The sequence below is a fragment of the Pleuronectes platessa genome, chromosome 19 (genome assembly GCF_947347685.1).
Source record: "Pleuronectes platessa chromosome 19, fPlePla1.1, whole genome shotgun sequence".
NCBI classification, from domain to species: domain Eukaryota; kingdom Metazoa; phylum Chordata; class Actinopteri; order Pleuronectiformes; family Pleuronectidae; genus Pleuronectes; species Pleuronectes platessa.
The window spans coordinates 3461526-3476430 of NC_070644.1; the positions used below are offsets into that span (position 1 = coordinate 3461526).

Consider the following 14905-nt stretch of genomic DNA (forward strand, 5'->3'; position numbering starts at 1 on the left):
GAGAGAGTCCGATTTAGAGAGAGAAACTTTCTTTAACTCGGTAAGAAAGCATTCTGGAGAGGTAGGATTAGTTCAGTAGGGATTATTAAAAGTGCCAAAAAGGTTTAAAATTAGCTAAATCTGAGCAATTACTTTTCCATTTCCTTTTAAAGAATGCCCACACTAATTTGCTTTACTCAGACTTAGCTACCTTGGTGGGAGGCTGCAAATGCCAACACACTGATTCATCGTCTACATACAGCATTATTCAAGCTGCAGTCAGAGGCCGGGACAGAAGAGACAGAAGCAAGATTAGCTCTCAGGCTCTTTTCTGTGCACTGCACGTACAACAATAAGAAGACTGGTTACATGAGGTCAAGATATTTTCACGAGTGTTGTTGTACCAGTGTCATGCACTGAGTTGTTATACCAACGGATTACTGTGCAAATTAAACTGAAAACTCACAACATGCAGCGGTAGAAAAAACAAATATGTAAATGAATATTCTTTTACAAGCAAAAGACCTGCATTCAAAATGTATTTAAATAGTAAAGTAAAATAACTTATTTCACAGTAAAAGAGTATCATGACATTATAACTTTTGGATACAGATGCATAATTGCTTGTAGAGCATTTTATTTATCTAGCAGCTCGGGGTTCAACTTCAACTTTCAAGGTGGCGCTGCTTTTGAAGACTTTGTATATAGTTATGAAGTTTTAATGAACAAATTTTATTTAAAGATTGATTTATTCTCAGTATTCTTCGATTTTTTCCATGATATATCGGATCATTTTATGTCTAGAGAGTAAGGTCTCTTTGTTGAGACTGTTACTAACACATAGGCATCTAAAAGATGAGAGGCTGCTTTCTTGTTAGACGTCACAAACACAAAAAGCCTGGTTGAATTTTAGAAAGTGTATCGTATTGTGTTTTTGGTCAGTTCAAGCTATTGTAGTTTTTTATGTAAAATCCAAAATCTGAAAAGTTACAGCTGCCAAATAATAAGTGGAGCAGAAGGTGTAAAGTTGCAAATAATGGAAATATTCAAGTTACGTCCAAGTATTTTAAAGAACAGCACTTGAGTAACTGTACCAAGTGATTTGTAAACCTACCTTTGTCAGCCGGACTTTCAGCTCCTTCTCTCTACACTTGCTCTCCTCTTTCAGGGTCTGAGAGTCTTTCTTCGACTGCTCCACACTCTTCTCCAATTCTGAAGGAAACAGAAGTTCATCAACTGTAATAACAATCTTGAAGCAGAAATAGATCACCTACTATTTAATCGGCATAAAGATGGTAGATATATTGTATATCTGTTTACCTTGCATGGTCTTTGCTGTCCTCCTGTTTTCCTCCTCAGCTATCTCAAGCATTTGTCTCTGAAATGGAGAAACATCAGCTCGACTATGAGATAATCACTTACATGGCAACATTCTTGTACCTTGAGCTAAGCGGGCAGTAATGAGCGATTCCAGAGAACATACAAAGTTGTGGATGAAATAACTCTCTTAATGAGGCCACTTTCTCGATGCCCACGAGCAAAACACCTCACGGTGAAAAAATCTCCAGTTACAGACGTGCATTTTTTAGTGGAAGCGTGCTTGTCGTGTTATACAGCCATTTTCATGCCTTTACAATTGGGTCCGGACTTTCTCCAGGGTCTGACTTTTACACATCAACAATGCAGCAGGAGATACTCAGCTCAGTTCACAACAACACTGAAATCCCTGGAGTGGTGAAGGATGGTATAGAAGACCGAGGGAGAGTGTAACATATACATTTCACAAGTTTTTGTTTACAGCAAAATGAAAAGCTCTCCTCCCATCTTCATCAGTGTCTTCAATGCTTTTTCCTCGAGAGATAGTTTCTGAGATATCATTTTTTTTAATTTGTATTATCTGTGTTGTGTTAGCATGTCTGAGTAGGCAGCCCATCATATGTGTCCCAGGACATATTTGCATTCACACAGCAAAAAGAATGTGGCAACATGTGTCCCCTCTGAGAGTAGCCTGAGTGATCAGAGCTCAGGATGCATTTGGGTGCATTCAGACAAGTACTTAGCGCTGAGCACCTGTGATCGGATCACTCAAGACTGGTGTTAGCACCAGGTCTGAACTGGCTCTGAACGTAGAGTTTATCAGAGCTGACCTGTAATAGACACTTGTGACATGGAGGCTCTGGAGAAACAGTTTATCTGGACATGTATGGACAATTATTTGCTTCTCTATTTTCTTGTTTTTCGTTAGTACTTGTTTGAAAGTACTAACTAAAGCATTGAATGTCACTATATCGAATTGTATTTTTCTACTGTTTATTTGGGATTATTAAGGAGGCAAATACATCGTGTCTTTCTTACCAGGCTGCTCAGCTGCTGTTCCAGAGAACTCTTATCCTGCTGCACAGACTGAAGCTCTTTCTGTCTGCTCTCCAGGTCCACGCTCAGCTCACTGATCTGTTGTGGACACACAGTATAGCACATACACATGTACATATATAAATAATGCATTATCACAGTAGCAAAGCACACTTAACAAGGATACATGCCTATTTTCTAATGTTTTCAACAAACCCTTTTCTCTTGAGACTGTGCCTGGGCCTTGAGGCTGCCAATCTGTTGCTGGGACAGAGACACAGCATCCTCCTTCTGCTGGGACGCCCGGAGCCTCAGCTGGAGATCTGCCACCTCCCTCTCCAGCTCCATGATCCTGGAGCGCTCAGACACAGTGGCCACCTGCAGCAGTAAATGCAGAGAGGAGGCATGAGGGTGAAAGAGGATACAGGAGAAGCTGACAGAGGAGAAGAGACGTGGGTTTTTAAAACCTGAAGCCCATACGGGGAACTCCTTTGACCTGACTATTGTAATGTGAGGGAGAGTAGCAACTGAATCATACAATCATCTACAAGAAGTTATTATCAAAAACAGTATTAATTTAATAAGACAAACACAATCCCTGTGGTTAAGCCATCATAACATGACCATGATCCAAAATGTGTACTTACCAAGCGACTGGAGATCACTGGAGAAGTGTATATGTAAGTAAATCTCCTGCTTTCTGAATTTCCTTAAAAAAAATCTATGTATTTATGCACTATAGAAAATATCCTCATAAACACAAACTATAGTTTATTCTGGCTTATTCTTAAACACATAGTTCCCTCCTGCACCAACTTTTCCCTAGAGTACTAAATTTGGATTAATCCGCCATTGAAAATAGTCCCCATCAAATGCATATATATTTCAGAGGTATTTTCCAAGTTTGGGGCTGAGTGCAATGGAAAGGGCAGAGAAGTTTGAACGTTCAAAGAAAGACGTGACACATTGTTGGTCCTATCATGGGTTTTGCAGCAGAGGAAAGGATGCCAGCCTTATCCTTTAAGTCCAACAATGTCAAAGCACAGGCATTCCCAAAATGGGTCCTTTTGTAGGACTTTCATGCACACATGCCTCATTTTCAGGAATATGGCCCAGGCCAATAAGCTTTAAGCATCACTATGCCAGAGCTAGTTGGATGAAGCTACATCTGAGGCACCTTCGGATAAATAGGTCAGTTTACATAATGTTTGCATTTTGGTTCCTTTAACATATCAAAATCACATCACTCAGTCCTTCGGTGGGACTGGGACAGCCAGCATTACCCTAGTGTCCTCTAAATCCCTCTGGAGTTTTTCAGCTTTGGTCTTTTCAAAGAGCAGGCTCTGCTCAAGCTCCTTTATGTGGGCATGCTCCAGCCTGGTCTGCGTCTGTTAGTAAGAGAGAGCAGGAAGAGTAGAACAAACCAATGCAACACTGACATGCCAGCCAAGATTTTAGAGAAAAGAGCAGTGAGGGTGTAAGAAAGCACTGATGGTTCCAATCTTTTCAATCACATCAGTTGGTTGTGCTTATTCTGCTCAGAGGAATCTCTGCAATTAACTATTTTGAATATCTCAGTCTGACTCTCAGCTTCTTCAGAAACTTGTATGTCTCTTCTATGGGCACCTGAAGGAGACTAATCCAGGCAGTAAATCTTCACTAGAGTGACAAAGAAGCAGATAAAGAAGAGGAGGATGGAAGCGCAAAGGAAGACTGAAGACGAGGCAAGACAAAAACAGCTTTCAAGAAGAGGCGTATGGATGAGAAGATGATGACAGGATAGTTATAAACAACTACTGCAGATGGGTAGAAAAATCTGAGTGGAAGGATAAGTGAGTTAAGTTTGAATGAATAAATAAAAGGAGCTGGAAGACAGGCATGTCTTAAGAAGAAATGAAATGAATGATTCAAAGAGCGCAGGAAAAGGATAAACTGATCCAAGAGCAGTAATTTAGTTTTGTGGCCCCTTTTTCCCCACTTTGAAATCACTTACTGCACTTTAACAAATTAGAACAGAGCAAACAGAGCAAGTACAAGCAAAAGCTCAAAACTCATGAAAGAAGTGAAGAAGAAGTATTGATTTACAAAGAACTGAATGGATTAGGTATTGCAAAATTAGTTATCACCTTATCGGTAAGTTTCTGAAGGTTTTCATTTAAAAGTTTCAGTCTGACAATGTAAAGCAGAACTAGAAAAACTGATGCCTTAATAGAAAATAAAATACACACAGAGCGGAAAAAGGAAGTAAACTAGTGAAGTAAAAGTAAAAGTAATTAATTACTATAAAATATTAATAACTGACAGACAGACAGACAGGTAGATACCTCCAGGTCTCCTTTGGTTATGCAAACCTCTTCCACACGAAACTGCAGATCCTCCACTTTTCTGTCAAACAGGAACGATAATCAAATTCCATCACAAATATTAGATTTCAATATATATTTGTATTTAATTATTAAATAGGAAGTTAATGAGGTGCATGAAGCCAAAATGTAAAAAGCTGTGGCGCCTTGGAATAATCCCTTCAGTGGGATAGTGAAATATTAATATATATCATCCCATGGTGGCTTCTTGAAGATATCAGTGGCACTTTTTCAAAAGCTTGAAAAGAAAAAAACGTTTATTTCTATCTTTTTAATGATATTTTATCCATTTTGTTTGGACACTCGTTTCTGTGGTTATGTAGAAATAACTACAATCAGCTAATCAATAATTGTTTGGCTCCATCAAACATTAATTTGGATCAGGAAGGACATCCTGCTGTTGGGATATATCAGAGAACATATAATGAATATTTAGAGCAGTGCAACATTGACTAGTGCAGAAAAAAGAAATGAATGCAAAGTCATTGCAGACAGAATAATTGCCAGTTTAGTTGTGCACCCTCATAAATGCAATAAAAGACAGGAGACAGGTAACACTGAATCAAATGTTGACATCAAGCAAAATGAATACATTCTGAACCGTGCATATTTATTCAGGTTATGAATTTTTCATTTTGTGCACATCTTACTTTCAGACATCTGAATCAGTATAGTAGTTTTATTTTCCTACTTCGTCTGCTGTGTCTTCTCTCACCCCTGACATTACAATCCATGAACAGTATCATGTTTAAAGTCAGACCTCCCACCTTTTCTCCTCCTCCAGCTGATTGAGCAGCTCCACTTTGTCTCGATCTGCGGCTTCCACCAACGAACGCAGCTGATCCAGCTTGGCCTCCATCTCCATGGTATACTGAAACATCCGCAACCACAATAAAGTCTATTTAAGATGGAATTCATACCATTACAATATCTGTGAAAGAGCTCCCGCACATTGACCAACTTATTTCTAGCTGTGGGCCTAGTAGTAGTCGTACATGTTGCTCTTATGAGTGTATAACAAAAGACAACTTGATAAAACGTTGACCTTTGACAGTTACGCAAGAAAGATTTAGGCCTCTGTCAATTAGAGGCAGCATTGTGTTGTCATAGATATGTGCAAAAGTGACTCTTTAAAAGGTGCATGATTTCTTTAGCAGAAAACTCACAGAAACACAAGCCTTGATAAATTATAGTGTTAAAAAGGTGTTTTCCCATTAGTCATGTTTCCTGACTGCAACCACATTTCAGATCTAAGACATTCTTCTAATTGAGTTGTGTGTGTTCTGTCATGTATTGTGTATTTTAAATGTTTTGGTTTATTGTATGTTTTGAAATTCCAAATTAATTAATGATTGAGTTGTGTTGAACTAACATTAATAGCTGGGGGTAAACATATAATTTAACAACTACTAGCTAGCAGCTTATGGTAAAATAAACAAGTTTAAGTAAGTCATTTTTCTTAGTTTTTGTAGCCTTAGTTCCTGTTTCACCTGATCCCTTCCTTTCATCAGCTTAGTCAGCTCCTGCTGCACCTCTCCTGCGTGGCTGGTCACCTTTGCAACTTCACATCTCTCCAGGTCTCTCTCCGCCAGCAGCTGTTCAATGTGCTGCTGCTTCTCCTTCAGCGCCTCCTGCAGGGCTGTGGTGCCAGAGATCTTCCGAGCATACCGAGCAGATGTCTCCGTCAGCTGAAACATCACAGCATAGCATACATTCATATTTTACACCAAGTACTGTATTTAATCTAATATTGTTGTACAGGGCATTTTATATTGCTAGGGTATAAACTGTCTCTCTGGTTCCTAAGGCATAACGGTGGCATATGAAATAGCAAATTATAAGGTTACACACATACAATAAAGTCTAATTTCCCTTCTGTGTGATTGATAAGAAATATCCTTATTTAGAAATATTAATTTAGCTTGCATACACCAATGCAAAACATAACACAAAATGAGGCCCTAGTGTGTAGTCATTTGTCTGTCTATCTACTACTTATTTGTTTTTCCTAATACATTATGATTGAAATAAACTCCTGTATTTAGTTCACTGTTATGTAAATCTTATGGAGTCGATATAAACCAGACTTCCCTTCCTCTTCTCGTCGTTTTGAGTCAAGAACAGCACTTTGTGGTTGTGGTAAGTGAAACACTGACTCAGGTTTCAGCTGAAAAATCCCTCCAGTTTGTGTCACTTTTTCTACATTTAACCAAGAGGACGAGCTGTGATTGCGTAAAAAGTTCAAACATGCTCAAATCATGTATAAATTTCAATTATCTGATATTGGGAAAACAAAATAATTAATTATATTTTCAACGAAAGGTGTACAGATATGTATTTGATACATGTTAAATGTTTAACACAAAATGACACTCAGTAGTGTTACAGATGTCTCAAAACATTTTCTGCTTGCAAATGAGTAGAATGGCTCAGACTACAACATTTTTTTTAAATACAGAACGTTTGGTAATTATTGGTGGCAGCCCAAATGATTCTGTGGGGAGTTTGGTGTGTAAGAATCACTCTGTAACCCCTCACACTTGCAGTCTGAATCCAGTTTTGTTTAGCCTAACATTTCTCAGAAGCTATTAGCTGATGGTCAAAACAGAAAATCAACTGCAATTCATAACAGAGTGAAAAAGAGACAAGAGGGGAAAACATAATCCTGCCACTCAGAGTGAAGTTTGGGGAGGAGCTGCGGAACCAGTCAGCATGAAGCCAACAACTTAGTGTGGGTCTTACCAGTCCTGCTCGGCTGGGTTTGCCGCTGATTGAGGAGGTGGCGGAGCTGAGCGAGCTAATGGAGGAGGCACTTGGACTCCTCTTCAGAAGGCCGGACCTCCTCCGTGAGCTCTTCGCCTTGGTAGGTGTTGTGCAGGGGAAGCCAATACGCGTCACCTTGTGGACCGGGGCAAACAAGCCAAACCTCGGCATGCACTGAAAGTACCTGAGGGGGAAACCAGGTTGCACCACAGAGTCAGAACCCGGAGACAGAACCAGTAACAGCTGCTGGTACAGGAACATTTTTAGAACTGAATTTTAGCAGATATTATATATCTGTCAATGCTCTTTACCTGGTCCCTGCTACAGCTCCATCATTCTTGCCAAGTGGTTCGTCTAGTTCGACTCCACACCAGTATCCCTTGGCAAAGTCTGTCTCTCCCAGAAACCGCACAACTCCTGCCTTGCTACCACCCACCTACACATGAAAAGAATAAGATAATGTTTGATATAGCATGTTTTTTTCTCTGTACTTTAAGCATATGATGCTCGCTGACCAGTTGATCCTATAGTTGACCTGATCAACCCAAATTCACATCTGTTATAGATAAATAGTAGATGATTTCCAATTCATGATTTCTTCTAAGTTTTGTTTGCATTGTGGTTTGTTAAATAAGCCACTCGTTCCTGGAGCACTCTTATAGAAGAAGAGTAAGACAGATGTAAGGTTTGGAGAATAAGAATCGTCTTTGCATGATTCCCAAAAGACTCCAGATTCCCTGCTCAGACGTGTTCATAACAACAAAGAAATCTCCAGAGTGTTCAGGTGAGGGGAGGTGCAGCAGGCCGACACAGGATGTAACATATTAATTCTGTTGCTTGGATTACGTGTTTTTTGTTTACAGCATATCAACAGGCCTTTATCGTGTAAAGGTCTTTTGACATTTTCGCCTATGTCTTCTACATGTAAGGCACCACTTTTTCATCCTCAGATATTTGTATCCTGTTTACATTTTTTTCATTCTTGTGCCTTTCTTCTGATATAAACATCATCCACATGCCCACATGCTCACAGTGAATCCTCTGGAAGTTCTCCTGCTATGTTCTCACATCAGCTCATTCAGACATTCTCCTAAGTTTTTACTAGGAGATGGGCAGAGAAACTCAGGAGAATGTCCGGAGATTCTCCAGAGCTCAATGCACGTCTGAGACAATATAACTACTCATTATGAATGATTACGGACTCTGCTCAAAAACAAAATGTTATGATGACTTACCAGCACACGGTCTACCAGCCTCAGCTCCCTACTGTTCTTCTTCATGGAGTCTGGGTCTGAGAGGTTTGACACCGACTCGCTAGACGTGTGCATTCGGTTTAGCAACCCACTTGTCTTTATGCCAGTGCCCTGAACTGAACAAAGAATTTATTTTCACTATGCTGATGTGACATAATAAAACAAGCACAAATCAAAAAAGTAAGATAGTGTAGTGCATTGTTTTAAATTACTGAAAAACAAATTAAGTATTTGATTTCTTTGTATTTTCACGTGTACATTTGCGAGATGTTACCGGTTGAGGTAGAGCTAACAGGTGCAGGCTGGCTTGTTGCAAAGGAAGCTTGTGCTGGGCTGGCCTGGCCGCCATTTTCCTCCTTCTCTGGCAGTGCAGTCTTGGATAGTTTTGAAGGTCGCGTGAATATCCCCCTCCCATCCTCACACTGGAAGTACCGGACCCCTGCCACCGACCCGTCGTTCTTCCCGATTGGCTCCTCCAGCACGATTCCCGCCCACTGCCCAGGAGCGAACTGTGTGCCCCCGATAAACTGCACACAGCCGGGCTTGTTGCCATTGACCCAGACCCTCTCCCCTAACTGGAAGTCACCACATCCGTCTGGAGTTGGAGAGGTAACACTACCAGGGGACTTCTCAGGAGGAACTGGCTTTGGAGTACCTGCAATCACAATTTTATTTTCATCAGCCTTTTTGATGTTTATATAATCGTGTGTTTGGTTTTTACTTAAAGCTCCTGCAAGGATATTCTCATTTTTGTTGATTTTGGTATCTCTGGACAAAAGTGGTAAAAACCTTGGTCCAGCAAGTGCATTGGTTTTGGAAGTAGTGAAAAAAGACACACATGTAACGAGTTCAGGAAGTACACCAACAAAACGTTGCGACACCGAAGCTCTCTTTTAGTTTAAATGTTTAATTTCACCTTGTTACAGTATGAATGCAGATTAGCCGGTAATATTATTAAAATAAAGTTTGACTTAATTTTTTTATTGTGGAAAGGAAAACACTCATGAGAACCTCTACTAATATTGCCACTTATATATTCAATGGTTAATTGTTGCAAGAACTGCTTGGTTCTTACCTGAGGACGGGGACGTCCTTGTTGGCACCCCTGATGGACGGACTATTTTACTGGGAGGCTTGAGTCCGCTGACCTTGCCTGGTGTTGTCATGGCGGCTGGTTTGTCCATGGCTGGGGATAGTGGGAGGTGTGTGGGGTATCCTGCCTGGTCAAGGTGGAGGACTAGGCCTTCCCCACCCCCCCGCACAGTCCCAATATGAGGGAATAGAGCTGAAATAAACAATCAAGCAAACAAAAAAAACTGTCTACTTAGTTATTTTAAATATAAACAACGACATGTCAATGAACTAGTAAACAAATAACACAGCTGCAACATGTGTGGGAACATGACACAAATTTAGATAAAATAAAATCCACACCGGAACCATACCAGGACCAGTTAATGGTGCATTCTTTTAACTTAAAGTCATGTATTGTTGTTAATCACTTACAGAGCCTTCAAACTAATCTAACTCATCAGTCGATCTTTATCCTCATTCATTTTTTTGAGCAGAACATTTTTCTTGACGATGATGTCATCATGACCAGAGGCTGAGGTAATACACTGACAAGCAAAGACTCAAGTATTTAAACCTTCTAGAGCTGAATTATTGATTAGAGTTGATTATCAAAAGAATTAAAACAAAAAAAGATAACGAAAAAATCTTATATAGTTTTGGGGTTTTCAGATGTTTGTGTCACACTTAACAGAATTTCTGAGGTTTGGACAAAACGACATTTTAAAATGGAACCTTATTCTCATGATAGTTTAAATTGACATATGATATATTTATGATGTGAGAAGCTGGAATTCAATTAAAATTCAATGATTGCATAAGAAAATGTCTGAAATGAATCATCAGTAGTTAAAATACTTAATCACCACAGGTCTACTTATTATGACAGTTAAATTCAAATGGCTGCTCCCTTAACAATTTGAGTGAGGGCTATTTAGGGTGTCATGCCTTATCTATCTTAAACATTTAAATCATCCCATTGTGGAAATATGTTGTCACTTAATGACTCATTTTTTTCCGGTGACCAGTTGTCAGGTAAAACGTTATTAAATCAAATTTTATTCAATGTTATAAAACAAAGAACTAGAGAAACCTCCAAGGGAGGGGCCTACTTTGTATCTGCTCTGTAGTCAACAAACACAACCGTAACTCAGTGGGAGCTGCTCCACTGCTAAGCGACTGAACTCTGGACCGCTCTCAACCCCTCCTACATGTCACGTCCCAGTGTTTATTCCTGAGCTATGAATTATCACCCATGCAGAGCAACACTGACCGCACATCACATGTAGCTTCTCTCTATGTCCCTGCTCTAGGGCCACGAGGACAAGTGCCTTTTCATTAACTGTATACTGCACTTGTCAAATCAAGAGTGACAGTTTTTTCACCTCAGACACTAAAATAAGATTTTATCCCCCTGCAGGTCTGTAGGTGGTGGACATTTTACTCATGAGGCTGATGATTCACTCCAACTGCAACTGGGTCAACGCGAACGTTATGTTTCATTCACTAACGACAATATAATCCCACATATAGATATAGATAGACAGATAAAGATATAACAGAGATTGTGCAAAGCAACAACAATGTCAATACAGTTATAATTTACTATTTAACTAACAGTTTAAGCTTATTGATAATATTTTAAACAAATGTGTGAAAGTTTAATTTGTTCTTAATCATTAAAGAGTTTGAATTGAACATTTTGATGTATTAGAGTGATGGCATAATATGAAAACATCTCCTCTGGTTGTGGTAAATTACAACCCCTATTTTTAGTTTCTATGAAAAACAACCAGTAGATCGGTCTATGATGGGTCCCATGGTGACAGTTTCTTGTTGACCCCAACAATACAGGGTAGGTTCACTTATTTCCCAGTCACCAACCAGTGCTATAAGTAACAGACAATTCATTGATCGTTTGAAGTCGTGGGTCATTAGTTTGGTTCTGCAAACCCTTTGCGTTTTGTATGTATTTATTGAGGGACACATGTCAAATACCACATAGATGGAGTTTCAGTTTCATTATTATGCTTGGTTTGATTAAAGAGGCATTGGAAAGAGTGTGTAGTTAAAGAACAACAGTGAGTGTGAGTGTAGGCTTAATGCTTCTTTAACCAGGCTGGGAAGATGGCAGCTCCTCCACTGTTTTTTATGATAATATAGACTCAACATTTTTGGGGGTATAACAAGGAGCAAAAGAAATAAAAATATGTTTACTTTTAAAATAAATCAATAGAAAAACGTGGGCATTTTCACTGTTGACCAACAATAATCGTTGATTGCAGCCTTGCGATACTTCTATGGTGGAATAACAGAACCCTGCATGTTGCTTTTCTGTGGGTTTATTGCTGGCAAAGCAAAATGAAGAAAAACATGATGAATTACAGCTTTAAAACCATATAAACTAAACGATTAACTGCCAAATTTCCACACAGAGTTCTCCCCAAAAGACCAGGGCCACAAGCAAGAGGAGTGGTGCTAATTTATAATCAATATGCAATCGATCAAACAATTCAGACCTAACCAATGTGGAGCCAACCTGAGTCTAACCTGTGTTTCCTGGGGGTCTGGGGCCCCTGAGCAGTCGATCCCATGCAGTAGACCAGGCAGGGGGAAGATGCTCGGTTTGTTATGTTACCTGAGAGCCCGCCCCGCCCAACCGGTGCAGCCACACCAAACAACAAGCAAACCCGGAGCTGTCAGACCTCATCCTCCTGCTGCTGCTTCTCACGCTGTCACCGCCTCGTCCCCAGCCTCACACACCGTGGCCGCTGAGCACAAATACAACAACCTCCATGAAATCCACCCCACACCACTTCTTCTACAGCGGGGCAGACACACGGAGAGCCCGGGCCCGTGGTGTTGATGTCTGGGCTCTGTTCTCTACCCACCCACGCTGCCTCCCCCGAGCCAGTGGGATAACTTTGGTGGGAACCCTTTCTCTCACCGACCCGCACATTGACTGCCCGCTCACGCCCAGCAGACATGAAGTGTGGCGGCTGCTCCTGAAGCTTTAAGCCCGCTCGAACTTTACTCTCTGTCATGTTCAGTGTCGCTGCTGGAGGGGAACCACAGCTAGCTAGCTACAGATTAGCCTGGCAGAACAAACTGAGGGTTAACGCCCGAGACGACTGGCGCCATGTTGAGGCGACATTGAAGCAGAATGAGAGCAGTCGAGTCTTTGTGGAGGCTTACTTGATCTTTATGTCGGTGAGCCGGGTCTCAGGGCGGGATGTCGTGGCTCCACTTCACTGAGCAGCTCGTCTCCACAGCCCGACAGCATGACGTCAGCCTGGGCACTGACGCTGCCTTCACGGACCCGCGTACATGCCAACTTCATCAGAGATGTGATTCGTCAAAGAAATGTTCAAATCTGAACCTTAAAGCAAATTTCCACAAAATCAAATCCTGATAATTTCCTCGTTCATCCCAACTGCAACATCATCAGAGATTTGATTCGTCAAAGGAAAAAAATTATGTTCAAATCTTTAGTCCAGTGTGTAAGGTTTAGGTGAAAGGGATCTATTGGCCGAGATTGAGTGTAAAATAATCAGAGTGATGTTTTCACTAGCATGTTTCATCTAATTTTTAAGAATTGTTGATTTCATTAACATAGAATTGGCAAAGATCCTTCCATCGTCTTCGTGTTCATGATGGCCATCATGGAAGACCACTGGGAAAAAACTTTCAAAAGGCTTCCCGTCCTTCTCAAGAGACCAAACTCAGACACAAAATGACCATGAATCAATCAATTGCTGTTTTTTCTCCATATGTTGTCATTATGCATCTCTTTGCATCTGTTTTGTGAAGTTTAGTAACAGTTTAGAGTCTCTCTGGTCATTTAACGTTGTGATGGGAATTTGACCTGTTGAGACTTCTGAAATAAAGAGACAAGAGAATCATTGTCTTTAAAGTATACTGTATTCCTTGCAAGGAAGGTCAGACAATCATACAGCATGCAAAGAGCATTCTGCAGAGGGAATGACAAATAAACAGTTGCAGGCGTGTATTTTTTATGCAGATACAGTGAAGCGATGTGTGTTTGTGAAGAGTTAAACTACATGTGTGTGTTTATGTGTGAACTATGTGTGTGAACTGAGTGAATAGTAAAATCCCAGGAGATAAGACACAGACACAGGATGAAGGCCTCTTCGAGGTCTTTGGTAGGAGGAGAAGAGCACAGTCTCAGATTTGTGGCCCTGATGTCTTTTTGACAGTTACACAAGCAGAAATAGTATGTGTAAGCAGAGATAATATATATTGTAGTGTATTGGTAATATAATTTTCCATTACAACATGTAATTGGCAGCGCCATTCTCTGTTGTAGCACAGTTTTAATAGTAATATTGTAGATTTGTACTTAGTTTATTAAAGTGTTTATACAAAGCCAGACATGACGGGAAGCCCTAGGAGTAAGGATCACAGCAGAACAGGGGGATGATGCATAAAAATAAGGTAATTGCATGTTCTGTTTGTGTTAGTCATGGTTAACACACAAATATTATACATTGTGAATCTGTCCGAAGAGAAAGTCTTTAGGTTTGTCTGTACCAACAATCAGTGACTGATGTTTTTGACTAAAATTTTCTGATCTCTTTCTGAGGTTTTACGGAGACCATTCAAACCAGATTAAAGCTTCTGATGTTGAGTCGTAAAATAAGTAATAGTATAACTTCTATTGAGATGTATTAACTGCTAATAAATAAATTAAACTGGAAGCAGAGAAACCTACCAACACTTAGCACTGTTTAAAGATGTGATGGGACATCAGGTAGAAAGATCATTGAAAAAAACTATAACCAAGAGGAAATACATTTATTTCCAAATGGCAACCTTTTACAGTGTTACAATAAGGTGCTCTGTAATTGATAACACATCTTAGATTCTTAGACTTTTACATCCCTTTGTGTTAAGTTATTTGTCTGTTCAAAGTAAGGTGCTCCTGTATCTTTTTGGATTTATTTATTTACACTAAATTAAAACCCTCAATAACAAAGTTGATCCAAAGCTCATATAGTATGATGTGTCAGCAGACTGACTCAGTCCAAAAAAAGAATGCTACAAAGTTGGAACATTTCAAGTATACATCTCCTTTGTCCAAACAATTCCTCTGTTCAGTAACAT

General features: G+C 40.0%; 1 protein-coding gene across 2 annotated transcripts in view; it reads right to left on the reverse strand.

Moving 5' to 3' along the window:
- Positions 1 to 13080, reverse strand: part of clip1b (CAP-GLY domain containing linker protein 1b) — a 37252-nt gene extending 24172 nt beyond the window's left edge. The window contains exons 1-14 of one of the 2 annotated variants that reach the window (XM_053411548.1): positions 12977 to 13080; positions 9786 to 9995; positions 8985 to 9365; positions 8693 to 8826; positions 7769 to 7893; positions 7437 to 7641; positions 6185 to 6382; positions 5462 to 5565; positions 4656 to 4716; positions 3615 to 3719; positions 2548 to 2709; positions 2335 to 2430; positions 1300 to 1357; positions 1094 to 1191 (exon numbers count right to left, since the gene is read on the reverse strand). In XM_053411548.1, the coding sequence (XP_053267523.1) occupies positions 1094 to 1191; positions 1300 to 1357; positions 2335 to 2430; positions 2548 to 2709; positions 3615 to 3719; positions 4656 to 4716; positions 5462 to 5565; positions 6185 to 6382; positions 7437 to 7641; positions 7769 to 7893; positions 8693 to 8826; positions 8985 to 9365; positions 9786 to 9894 (1836 nt within the window). In that variant the 5' untranslated portion in view covers positions 9895 to 9995; positions 12977 to 13080. The remainder of the gene's footprint in view (positions 1 to 1093; positions 1192 to 1299; positions 1358 to 2334; positions 2431 to 2547; positions 2710 to 3614; positions 3720 to 4655; positions 4717 to 5461; positions 5566 to 6184; positions 6383 to 7436; positions 7642 to 7768; positions 7894 to 8692; positions 8827 to 8984; positions 9366 to 9785; positions 9996 to 12976) is intronic. The other variant, XM_053411549.1, reaches the window with a different exon arrangement.
- Positions 13081 to 14905: the final 1825 nt, after the last annotated feature.